Source organism: Pleurodeles waltl, chromosome 10 (genome assembly GCF_031143425.1).
Source record: "Pleurodeles waltl isolate 20211129_DDA chromosome 10, aPleWal1.hap1.20221129, whole genome shotgun sequence".
NCBI classification, from domain to species: domain Eukaryota; kingdom Metazoa; phylum Chordata; class Amphibia; order Caudata; family Salamandridae; genus Pleurodeles; species Pleurodeles waltl.
In genome coordinates, this window is record NC_090449.1 from 478,325,160 (window position 1) to 478,338,631 (window position 13,472).

A 13,472-nucleotide genomic window follows, 5' to 3' on the forward strand; every position below is an offset into this window, starting at 1 on the left:
GGTTCATTGATGGTAGATTGAGGCCCCCATTTATCAGAAGGAGGTAAAGAAGAACCCAGCCTGTGGATCGGGATAGGGAGTTTCTGTGTTTATGGATGTGTGACCACTATCCATGGGCTGCCAGGAGAGAGAAAAGCGAGACCCCAGTCTCTAGATGATAGTTGTAGGGGCCGTTGATCTTTAAATGGATTCTGGTCTCTGACTGAAGTGTAGATGGTCCAGACTCTGTATAACAGGTTGAGGAATTCTGATCTGTAATTGAGAAATGAAGAGTGCAATCTATGTACAGGGGACAAAAGGCCCACGGATAGTGGAGAGAGAAATAAATGGTAGTGGTTTGTGGGTGGAATAAGAGGAGCCTTGCTCTCTGCTTAGCAGACATAGGAGCCCTTGAATAAATAGGGACAGAGGGACCCTGGGGGATGGAGGGCAATTTTAGTAACCTAACATATGGACTGCTATGTAGAGTCTGGCCTGTATTTTGAGTAGGAGACTCATGCATTTGATGTTGATGTGAACGTGTCCTGCCGCTCTTGATCTCTGCAAGCTCTGTCATTCCTGTCTTATTTTATTTATCCTTTTTTTTAGAGCACTGTTGAGCTGCCTGAGAGTCGTTTTCACATGCATTGTTTCACTATTGTGCATTTCAGCTACCCCACCAGGCCAGGCCAGGATGTTCTGAAAGACTTTAGTCTCAACATCCCCTCACGGAAGACAGTGGCAATTGTAGGACAATCTGGAGGAGGTAAAGACCTTTGTAGAGATCTGTTCCTGAAAACAGTTCAAAACTCTGTCAATAGATCAGCTACAGTATAGTTTTGTTCTAATAAAAAGTCTGTTCTGAATTTGCACTTTGTCGTTTTATTGCAAATGCCTTTATTTTTGCATTTATGTTATGTAGGTAAGTCCACAGTGGCAGCTCTGCTGGAAAGGTTCTATGATCCGAACTGTGGCGTGATCACTGTGGATGGAAATGACATACGAAATCTGGACCCTGCCTGGCTGCGAGGACGGGTGATTGGATTTATCAACCAGGTGAAGTATTGGAAGACTCTTCCCCAAGCTTAGAGGCTTATCAGAGGTCTTAGAGACTGTGCCCATGTCGCTCATGACCACTCCACTTCTATTTGAAACACATTCTTCTGGCTTTCACCAACAGCATATCTCAATTCAAGATCATCTTGCTCAATTGCCATTGGACATAGCACAATTTAACTTATGTTTTCCACTTGATTTCGTTGGTACTCCTGTTACCATGCCACAGGTGAACTGTAGCTGTCTGTGACAGTTGTCTTGGGTTTGTGTGTCAAGACTGCAGGGGTGAGTGAAGTAAAGGTTTTCTGTGCTGCTCTACTTAACAATACAGGAGTACTGCAGCAGGTGGTGTAGAAGCATAGTCTAATGGGCAGGCGTTGGTATGTACAAATCAGTGTTGAATTGTTGCAGCAGCGTGTTCGGTGATGTAGGGAACGTTGAGCTTAGGATGCCTTGTTGATTTCTATGAACTGGTGAAGGAGTGCTTCAAAAAGGTATTTTTATTCCTCCACAGGAGCCTGTCCTATTTGGTACTACAATAATGGAGAACATTCGTTTTGGAAAGCCAAGTGCTACTGACGACGAAGTACAAGAGGCAGCACAGCAAGCAAATGCTGATGACTTCATTAGGAGCTTCCCCAATGGCTACAACACAATTGTTGGTAAGTTAAAACTTTCAATTTTGCTTTCCCTTGCTCTGCAACCCAGAGCATTGGAAACCTCTGAGTAATGAGCAGAGGAAGAAGGGGAATTACAGATGCTGGTGAAGTTGTGAAAGTTTAACAAAGTTAGTTGCATCAAGTCAGAGAACTTGACTTTTCCAGCTGCTTCCCACACTGTCTGCTTTGCTGCAGTGATTTGGTCAACCTCAACCACTCCTTGTGATGCTTACTTTGCTCAGTAGTGAACATGGGGCGATGACATGATAATACTACAAATAAAAAAAGAGACTTAAAAACATTACATCCAATTAATTGAAATTAATTTTTCATTTTTGCAACAAAACTTGTTGTTTTGGCCATAGAGTTGCGCAGTATTACTTTAGCTTCTAAATTCCAGTGAAAGAGGATAGGAGGGGGAGGTTTGCACTAGATGCAGAGACATAATGAGGGAAAGGAGTGATAGGAACAGGGCACCCCTGTTACCCACCCATCTGATTTCCTTCTCTTCATTGCAGAAGTCTGCCATGTTTCTGTCAATTTAAAAGGCAGAAAATAATTACAGCACTATATTGACTGCCATTGGAGTTCAATCATAAAATGGCATCTGTATCAGTTCTTAGTAAACCTGTAAAGAAATACGCATTCGGCATTGCTTCTTTAAATAAGAGTACGGGGGGCAAATAAAAAAGTGTTGCAAACTCATAACACTTACGGGAGAGTTTCATGTCTAACTGCAGAAAGTTTGCACTAGGAAATTAGAGAGACTACTGGGAATAATCCCAACCTAAACATCATATTCAATATTTTCAATTGGCTCAGTGTAGGGATTTAATTGAGATACTGCGCACAGTACTATCCCACATTTGATCCCTAGTAAAAATATTTTTAACTTGTGGAGGAAGCTTTTTTGTGCATAATCTGCCTCTGCTTCCCCCATTAAATGTTGCCAGTGGACTCTGGGACTTGTCTTCTACTATAATTACACTTAAGCTGGTTAGTTTTACTTATATAAAGGGTACAGTTTTTATGATAATCACCATAGCTTTGTACACACTTCAGAGGAATTAAGAAATATTAATATCAGACTCTTACTAGACAACCATAAATCACTTATCTGCGCTGGGAGAAATAATTGTTAATGAAAATTAATTTTGATATATTCAGTAATTTACAAGGATAGGATATTAACTTGATAGTGAATGTGTTAGAAGAGCAGGAAACGACCAGAGCATAGGTTATAAGGATTCCTTCCCAGATAGCAACAATGAAGTCACAAGGAGAGCGACCTCTCAAGCCCTTTGAGTGTTCTTACAGAGACCGCCCTCAGCACCCATGTCTAGGGTAAATCCCATCAACCTAAGTTTCATCCTTCTATCTGCAGACCTTCACCCAACAGACTATGGGGGTTATTCCGACTTTGGAGGAAGTGGTAATCCGTCCCAAAAGTGACGGTAAAGTGACGGATATACCACCAGCCGTATTACGAGTCCATTATATCCTATGGAACTCGTAATACGGCTGGTGGTAAATCCGTCACATTTGGGACGGATTACCACCTCCTCCAAAGTTGGAATAACCCCCTATGTCTCAAGCCTCTCCCCTGCTGCATCCAGTGTCTGCAGATGGTCCCTAAATTACCCTATTTGCAAAGCTTTGTCTCCCTGGGAAGCAAGTTGTGCCTCTATTTTACAAAGGGTTTTCATGTAAAGCGTCCCACATTATTCTAATGATATCCTACCCATCCTATTTCCAACACATATTACCCTATCTGCTGGGATTTTCCTGACCAGACCTTCTCACCTGCTCCCAGTTTCCTCCTAACAAACAATTTCTAATTTCTAGAGATTTGTTCCAGCACAAAAGCCCTTCGGTAGATACAGTTATTACAAACAAACCCTGCTGTCCCTCCATCTCTCATCTGAAGATGTTCATTTTCCCACGTATCATCAGTTTACCCAAGAACCCTTGCTTTTGTAATTTGTGCTGTGTCTGTTATGCACGTACTGATTCTGAAGGTCTTAGCTTTACAAACGTTCTCCTTCTTTGCATGTTTACTGGATGGCCTTGTACATCGTGTCTGCAATGCTCATCCTCTTTCTCTCTCTTGTAGGTGAGCGAGGGGTTACACTGTCAGGGGGACAGAAACAGAGGATTGCCATTGCCCGGGCTCTCATAAAGAATCCCAGGATCCTCATCTTGGATGAAGCTACAAGTGCCCTAGACTCTGAGTCCGAATGGGTTGTCCAGCAGGCACTGGACAAGGCTACATCAAACCGCACAGTTCTTGTCATCGCACATCGACTCAGTACAATTTTTGGAGCTGATCTCATCGTTGTGTTGTCTGAAGGGAAAGTGATTGAGGTAACTGTAAGCAAATTGTGGATCATCTAATGCATGAGTGTTTTTCCTAATCTGTCTTCCTGCAGTACTCCAGATGTCTTGCTCTTATGATATTACTAGGACTCCATAGAATACTACCAAATATCTCCTCCCTTATCATTTTCTACCAGAAGCAAAACCTGCTTCCCTGGGGGGGGGGGGGCTCCCTTAAGGCCTCACCTGCGCCCCTGAGGTATTCAGGAAAGTGATTACAGTGGTCACTGCCACATTCAGGGTTGGGGATACCAGTTTTCTGATACCTCAGTGACTGGCTGTTGATGGCAGGCTTGGCCAAGCTACCTCCAGACAAAGGCAAACCTCTTAGCAATCAGGTTCACATTTAACAAGCCTGATCAAAACTCCCTCACAATTGTTTCCATTCTTTAGAGGTAACCTGAATACAGTGCAGTTCAGGGTCTTCTCTCCCATGCAATAAATCCAGGATTTTGGAATTCTGATGTTTCAGCCTTGGTCCCAGGTCTTGGTGACAGAGGCTCTGAGACCTCTAGGCCTCTTAGTCTCCTGTATCCACCTTGTTGATTATGCCAGGTGGCACAGGTGGACTGTACAGTGGAATACGAAGTTTCAGTGGGCCCAGCATCAAGGAAAGCTATCAGATGCCATCCAGGTTTTGGTGGAAATAGTTCAATTCTGCATTGTTGGCTGCTCAAATGCTTTTGTGCTTATGGCAAGCTCTTCTCCCTTTCCCTCCATTGCCCATGTCATGGTGGTGACGGACGCACTGCTGGGTTGAGGAAGTCATCCGGGGAAGAAATAGACCAGAGAACTTTGGTCTCTGGCAGAAGCCCAGTTCCACATCAGTCTGTTGTGGTACCATTTGTCTGGCTCTAAAGGCCTGTAGTCCATCGGGGGAGACAGGTGCAGATTTTCATAGACCACACACCATTTCCATGTGGTATTGCTGCAAGCAGGGTGGAGCGAGGGGGGGTAGTTCTGTGCTTTTTAGGCTCTGCGCCTCTGGAGTTATTGGGAGCATCAGGACATTTCCTTGATTGCAAACCACTTATTGGGATCCTTGAATTCCAGAGCTGATAAGCTAAGCAGGCTACATCTAGCAGATCACAAATAGCATCTCCATTCAAAGGTGGTGCAAGGCGTCTTCTAGCTGTGGTGAGAAGCCTAACTAGATTTTCTTGCCACAGTCAAGAGCTTGCAGGGTCAATGGTTTTGCACGTTGGGAGGTTCTGTGAGGATACACACTAGGAAATGCAACAAAACACAGCACTTCTGTCCACTTTGTGTCTTTGCTGCTCCTTCCTCGATTTCTGAATAACATCAGGAATGACCAGAACCAAGTCATCATACTGGCTCCATATTGCGTCTGAAACTTATGAGCATTAGTATCTGCCCTCTGATCAGGTTACCGCTTTGGAAGATCTTCTGTTGCAACAGGCCAGCAAGGTCCTTCACCCGAACCATTGCAATCTACACCTCCAGGCTCTAAACCTGTAAAGAGCTATTAATAATTATTGCTAGTAAACGTTTGGTGATCGCTACCTATGGGTCAGGTATCTGGGGCATGGTGTATGTGCAAAGGATTCAACTGGTTGAAAAAACTTTTAGAAAATTTTTTATTGGTGGTCTCATGAAGTTGCACCAATGCTATTTGCCCCGCCAAATTGGGAACACCGTATATAATGGATACAATAAAACTAGCACTCTTACTACTTTGGCTTTCTATTTGGATAAGTAATGAAACAGCCCTCAATAAACTTGCCTTAAAATATTGCCTTAGATTGCATGCTGCCCTAGATATACCAGATATACCATGACCGGCCTATGTGAAGTCTGTCTGTGAGGAGATAAGGCTGCCGAAACTTTTTGGTTCACCAGACTCCTGTCTTCATATCAAAAAAGCCAGCTTAACCCTTTCGTTCGTTGCCAGGCCCTTTCCCGGCTACTTGGGGCAGTGCGCGCTTAGGCCCTCATAACTTTTTCTCCATATAAGCTACCCATGCCAAATTTGCGTCCTTTTTTTCCAACATCCTAGGGATTCTAGAGGTACCCAGACTTTGTGGGTTCCCCTGAAGGAGACCAATAAATTAGCCAAAATACAGTGAAAAGTTTGTTTAAAAAAATAAAAATAAAAAAAAAGTGAAAAAAGGGCTGCACCTGAAAATGGCATCAACAAAAGGTTTGCAGTGGTTATATCACCATCTTCCCAGCTTTCAGGAACAGGCAGAGTTGAATTAGAAAACTCCATATTTCAACACAATTCTGGCATTTTACTGGGACATACCCCATTTTTACTATTTTTTGTGTTTTCAGCCTCCTTCCAGTTAGTGACAGAAATAGGTGTGAAACCAATGCGGGATCCCAAGCAATTAAACATTTCTAGAAAGTAAACACAATTCTCAATTCAGCAAGGGGTAATTTGTGTAGATCCTACAAGTGTTTCCTACAGAAAATAACAGCTGAATTAAAAGAGTATTGAAATTGAGGTGAAAAAACAGCCATTTTTCTCCACGTTTTACTCAGATTTTTTTTAAAGCAATATACGTTACATCTGCTGGACTCTTCTGGTTGCGGGGATATATAGGGCTTGTAGGTTCATCAAGAACCCTAGGTACCCAGAGCCAATAAATGAGCTGTACCTTGCAATGGTTTTTCATTCTATACCGGGTATACAGCAATTAATTTGCTGAAATATAAAGAGTGAAAAATAGATATCACAAAAACCCTTTGTATTTACAAAATGGGCACAAGATAAGGTGTTGAGAAGCAGTGGTTATTTGCAGGTCTCTAAATGCCAGGGTGCCCATATTAGCATGTGAATTACAGGGAATTTCTCAAATAGATGTCTTTTTTACACTCTGTCTTACAATTGGAAGGAACATTTTTTGAGAAAGACAAGGGGCAGTAACACCTGTTTTTCTATTCTGTGTAGCCCCAAGTCTCCCGATATAAATGGTACCTCACTTGCGTGGGTAGGCCTAATGGTCGCGACAGGAAACACAACATGGACACATCACATTTTTACCTTGAAATGTCACATGTTTTTTGTAAAGTGCCTAGCTGTAGATTTTGGCCTCTAGCTCAGCCGGCACCTATGGAAACCTACCAAACCTGCGCATTTTTTAAAACAAGACACCTAGGGGAATCCAAGATGGGGTGACTTGTGGGGCTCTGACCAGGTTCTGTTACCCAGAATCCTTTGCAAACCTCAAACTTTGGCCAAAATAACACTTTTTCCCCTCATTTCAGTGACAGCAGGTTCTGGAATCTGAGAGGAGCCACAAATTTCCTTCCACCCAGCGTTTCCCCCAAGTCTCCCGATAAAAATGGTACCTCACTTGTGCGGGTAGGCCTAGCGCCCGCAACAGGAAATGCCCCAAAACAAATTGTGGACACCACATTTTCCCAAAGAAAATAGAGCTGTTTTTTGCAAAGTGCCTAGCTGTGGATTTTGGCCTCTAGCTCAGTCGACACCTAGGGACACCTAGCAAACATGTGCATTTTTGAAAACTAGACACCTATGGGGATCCAAGATGGAGTGACTTGTGGGGCTCTGACCAGGTTCTGTTACCCAGAATCCTTTGCAAACCTCAACATTTGGCCAAAAAAAACACTTTTTCCTCTTATTTCGGTGACATAAATTTCTGGAATCTGAGAGGAGCCACAAATTTCCTTCCACCCAGCGTTCCCCCAAGTCTCTCAATAAAAATGATACCACACTTGTGTGGGTGGCCCAGGTGCCTGCAACAGAAAAATGCCAAAAACCTGTAGAGATTGAGGGGATAGTACAGCGAGTTGATAAGCACATATTTTTCTTTTATACATCTTTTAGGCTGACTCTGCTTTGGGGACCCACACAAGTGAGGTATCATTTTTCTTGGGAGACTGAGGGGAACGCTGGGTGGTAGGACATTTGTGCTGCAGCGGTGATCCTACAAAGAAAGGTGAGGAAAATCTGCTTTTTTAAGCAATGTTTGAGGTTTGCAGAGGAGTCTGGGTAAGAAAATGTTGGGGGATCCAGGCAAGCCACACCTCCTTGGACGCCTTGGGGTGACTATTTTTAATTTTTAAAACATGTCTAGGTTTGGTAGGTTTCCCTAGATGAATGCCGCACCCGGGACCAAAAACATAGCTGCCCCGCGCCCCACCACCCCAACACAGGTAGTTTTGCAATAGATCATTTTGATGTGTCGATGTACTTGTGATGTTCCAAACACTAAAATTGTGAAAAGAAAGCACTTAGGTTATGTTAAAAAGACCCCTCACCCACCAACCAAGTTGGTGGCATGCTTCATCATCGGGTTCCCACCCGAGACACCCAGCGTGTCACAGGTGTGGTGTGACACCTGATTACAGCGGAGCAGGTTTTGTCATTTTTACCACATACTGGTTGGATTTGGCACAAGGGTGAGTGATGGTTCAGTAGATCAAATTTTATTAACAAGAGAGTTCACAAAAATGAAATGCACTGTTAATAACTGAAAGGCCAAAACAATGAACCAATGACTCACAGCTCGTGAGCTGTAAAGTCACGACAAGGCACCAACCGCGCTACAGCCCATTCACACACCTTTCATGCATGACATGCACAAGACCATTCACACCGCCAGCTCCGGGCTCAGCACATTACAACACACGCATCGACAGACAGCGCCACTCAAGGGCCCATCACTTACATACGCCCACATGCCTGATACAGCAATCACACCAGCTGATGAGTGTGTGTGGACTGACGTTTGGCTGGCAGTGTTTTGCAGTAGCCAACAGCAAATCAGTATTTACACTGCCAGCCAAGTGCCGCTCCACACACAATGGCATCACTTTTTTTTTTTTTTAAACAAAGAAACCGCTAACTAATTAGGAATAATTACAAAACTACAAACACAAAAGCTCTAACTAAGTACATGACAGAAATGCCAACCATGAAACTGAACACATGAAAATATAAAACAGGCAGTTTACACTCATGGTAGTTCCCAATAATTCTTCTGGATGTGGCAATTCCTGAAACAGCCACCCACACACAGCCCAGACTTTGAAGGACAATCTGGGCAGTACATTTCCAGTCTCCCTCTGGATACCTCTTCGAGCACAGACTCTACATTTCCTAGTTGGAAAGTCTTTTTTGGGCGTGGGAGGAATGTGCTCAGCAAAGTGGCGATCTTTCAATGTAGCCACATCCTCCACCACTGCTTCTCTAGGAACTCTTGCCTGTTCCACCACAATAAGTCTCTCTTTCAATGACTCCTGAAATTTCACAAATGTCTTCTTTGACTCTGGAGACCTATCATTGAACACAATAAAAGGATTAAAAGTTGCCAAGTGGAACACGTGAATTGCTAACAACTTATACCAAAAGTAAGACTTACGAATAGCACTATAAGGTTCCAACCTCTGATCAACTCTATCTACACTTCCCATGTGCTTATTATAATCTAAAATGCACACAGGTTTGCGCACTTCAGCAACCTGGCCCCAAACAGTCACGGGGGAAGTACTCTCATCGTGGATGGTACTTAGCATGTAGACATGCCTCCTGTCTGAAAATCTCAAAGCTAGCAGCTCATCATTCCGCAAGGCACTGCACTGTCCCCTCTCAAGTTTTTTACAGACAAGCTCCCTTGGATAGCCTTTCAAGTTACAATGTATTGTGCCACAAGCAACCGTGTTCACGCTAAACTTCCTTGAACAACTGCACTCCAGTGTAGAAGTTATCTGCATACAAATGGTGACCTTTGTTAAACAGTTGTCTACCAAGTTCCCACACAATCTTCTCAGTAGCTCCAAAAGTGGGAGGACAACCAGGGCGGTCAATACTGGAATCCCTACCAGTGTAGACCCAGAAATTATACACATATCCTGTACTACTTTCAGACAACATATACAATTTAGTTCCATATTGTGCCCTCTTGCTAGGAATGTACTACCTAAAAACCAAACGACCCTTGAAGAGGACCAAAGACTTGTCCACAGCTATTTCTTTGCCTGGAACATAGACCTCTGAAAACCGATCTACAAAATGTTCAAGGACTGGCCTAATCTTAAAAAGATGGTCAGAATCAGGGTGATCTCGTGGCAAGGCTAAAGCATTGTCAACAAAATGCAGCATCCTAAGAAGGAGCAAATACAGATTACGACTCATGGTTGCAGGAAATATAGCCGTTGCCATCAAGGGACTAGTAGACCAATAAGAAGTCAGTTACGGCTTCCTTATCAACCCCATCAAAAGTCAAACCCGAAAACATTTTCCTCTCTTCCAAATTTGTGGGACTCCACTGGGTAGCTCTAGAGTGTGGCCTAAGTCTGGCAGTGTTGTCCCTCAAATACTGCTCTGCATACAAATTAGTCTGCTCAACAATCTCTTCCAAAAACACATCATCCATAAATAACTCAAAGAAATTCACAGGCAAAAAGTTATCCGTATTGACTCTACACCCTGGGAAACCAGTAAAGGCAGGCAACTCTGGCTGCTCCATGTTTGGGGCAAACCAGAGTTCAGGTTTTCCAATGGGAAACCTTTCAGCCCCAGGTTGCTGCACTAATAGCACATCAGTGTCCTCCTCTAAAACAGGCCCTTCATCTGCACTGATCGTGGCTTCCTCATCAGAAGATTCCTCTCCGATAGAAACTTCACTGCCGGAATCTCTCACTTCCTCCTCTGCCTCAGATGCAGAGGCAGTCTCATAATCATGATCAGACAATGACTCAAACCATACCAATAACCTGCTGAGCGGTCATCCTGCGGCTAGCCATGATCCTTCCTACGAAAAGTAACTGGACAAATGCACCACCAACAACCAGCACTGTGTAAGATGAGTAATAAACAAAGTGACTTTATACAAAGAGTTATGTACTGAAAAACGCTACCGCTCACTTGCCGGAAAAACCTACTCACCAGCAACTACTCTGCACAGACACAGCAATCACTAATGATATCCCACTAATAAGAAAGAAAGAAAAGCAAATTAGAAATAAGACAACACAGATATCATTGTGCTCAAATCATTTAGTACACCACCTACAAACATGTCATTCATGCATGGCAACAAAACTCCTTTGGAGTAAATTGTTTTTACTTACCTAAAACATGCAACTATGCAAACCGCAGGTCCTCCACCGCCAAAACCGCAAGGAGCCACAGCAAAGAAAGCAAAAGCTTTGAACTAGAACAAAAAGGGAAAAAAACTGCTATCACAATTGCAAATACTCGCCAGTTGAAAAACACCCCACCATCAAGCATTTAGAAATTGGTGCCTAAGTGGATTCTGCCCCCCAAAGGGGCAGATGGGGGTACAAACAAATAGGCCTATCTGCCCCAAGGGGGACAGAAAATACCTTTAGTAGTGTGCCCCCATGGGGAGCGACCCTTGCCCAAGGGACCATCCCCCCCCCCCAAAAAAAAAAAACACACACACACTATCCCTTGTGCCTAAGTGGCTTCTGCCCCCCATGGGGGCAACGGGCCTAAAAAAAAAATAGGCCTATCTGCCCCCTAGGGTTGCAGATATGGCCAACAGTTCTATGCCCTTCTAAGGGGAATGACCCTTGCCCAAGGGGCCACCCCCCCATCCAATAACCACGCACACACATTATCCCTGGTGCCTAGAGGGGGCAGAAGGGCCTAAAATAAATAGGCCAATCTGCCTCCACGGGGGGCAGAAATGGGAAACAGTTCTATGCCTACCTTGGGGGGGGGGGGGCGACCCTTGAAAAACATCCCTGGCTTTCCAGTGGTTTCTGCTTCCCTAGGGGGCAAATCAGCCTAAAAATAATAGGCCGATCTGCCCCAAGAGGGACAGAAATGGCCATAAATAATATGCCCCCCTAAGGGGAGCGACTCTTGCCCAAGGGGCCACCCCCCCATCCAATAAACACACATACACATATTATCCCTGGTGCTTAAGTGGCTTCTGCCCCCCTTGGAGGCAGATGGGCCTAAAAAAATAAGCCAGTCTGCCCCCAAGGGGGGCAGAAATGGCCAACAGTTCTATGCCCCTCTTGGGGGAGGGGCGACCCTTGCCCAAGGGGGCACCCCCCCCCCCCCCCCCACAGAAATAAACAAAAAAAAACATCCCTGGCGTTCCATTTTATGGCCATAAAATATATGCCCCCCAAAGGGGAGCCACCCTTGCCTTTCCTTTTCCGCTGATGCCTCTTTGCCTGAAACCCCCCTTCAACCCCCCTGCCAGAGTAGAAACTCACCTGTTTCTTCATGATCACGCTGGAAGCAAATGGCTTCCAGCGCAACCGGCACCCTGTTATGTCAGCTTGCAATCGCGTGCTGACGTCATTGGGGGGATGGGGGGTCGGGGTGGAAGGGGAAGGGTTTCCCCTTCCATCACTGCTTATGGGAAGCCCACGGAGGGAGCACTAGCGCTCCCTCCGAGCTCATGTCCCAGGACGTAATGGTTACGTCCTCGGCACAGGAGCACTGTGCCAGCGGACGTATCCATTACGTCCCTGGCACAGAAGGGGTTAAAACAAATATTTCTTGATAAGGCATTGGCAAAAAGAGAGGTGACGGATAAGCTCAAACCATCTGTGATCACATATAACCTGGTGCATATCCATGAGGGCCTTCAAAATTACCTTTCTGTTATCCAGAATAGACAACATCGATTTGTCCTTTCTAGATTTTGTTTTAATCCTTTACCCCTTATGGTGGGATATCCAGCTAATTGTGGCACTATATCGGATTTGAGTCCTTGCCCGTGCAATGGTTTATCCTGTCAGGCAAACCTACATATCATGTTGTTTTGCTCCTTTTACCCGATGCCCAGAAGGAAATTTGTATTGCCACTTTGCCACTCTTTAAAGATTTTAAGTTTAGACAGTGTAGACCTGGCTTGCCGTTTTTACAACAGCTCTTTAGCCCTTTGATATGCTGCTCTGTGGCCTCTTTTATTTGGCAGACTTTAAAACGAAGAAAATGTTTAATAACATAAGGCCATTACAAGGTATTGTTTACAGTGGTTTTAGACTTATGCTTATGCTGTGTTGGGTTGTTTTAAGTGCTGATCTCGATAGGTTTCTGGTAACAGGCATGTCTTCTATCAGTACATAAGTTGGGTGGAGGGGCTTCTATGATGTTTTAAATGTATGTGTTTTTTGCATTGTGTCTGTATTTAACTGATGTGCTTTTGTGCTACAGAAATGTAGCGAATGAAGATATTTGACTGACTGAGCGGCAGCAGTTGACTGTGTTTGATCTGCCACCTGAAGTGGTGGATGTCATCCTCGTTGCCAGGCACCCTTCCATAAAGTCAATGTATGCTGGGCGCTGCAACTAGTTTGTGGTCTGGTTGGGTGTCTGCAAGGCTTACTCTTTACAAGTCAAGCTGTTAGATGTTCTTTTGTTAGTTATGACTTTGACCCAGCAAGGCCTTGCAAAGGGCAATATTAATGGGTTTTTGGTGTACC

General features: G+C 44.3%; 1 protein-coding gene across 1 annotated transcript in view; it reads left to right on the forward strand.

The window, feature by feature from the left end:
- ABCB8 (ATP binding cassette subfamily B member 8) overlaps positions 1-13,472 on the forward strand; it is a 397,400-nt gene that overhangs the window by 346,407 nt on the left and 37,521 nt on the right. The window contains exons 12-15 of the mRNA XM_069210769.1: positions 651-745; positions 902-1,035; positions 1,550-1,697; positions 3,808-4,058. Coding sequence (XP_069066870.1) covers positions 651-745; positions 902-1,035; positions 1,550-1,697; positions 3,808-4,058 — 628 coding nt within the window. The remainder of the gene's footprint in view (positions 1-650; positions 746-901; positions 1,036-1,549; positions 1,698-3,807; positions 4,059-13,472) is intronic.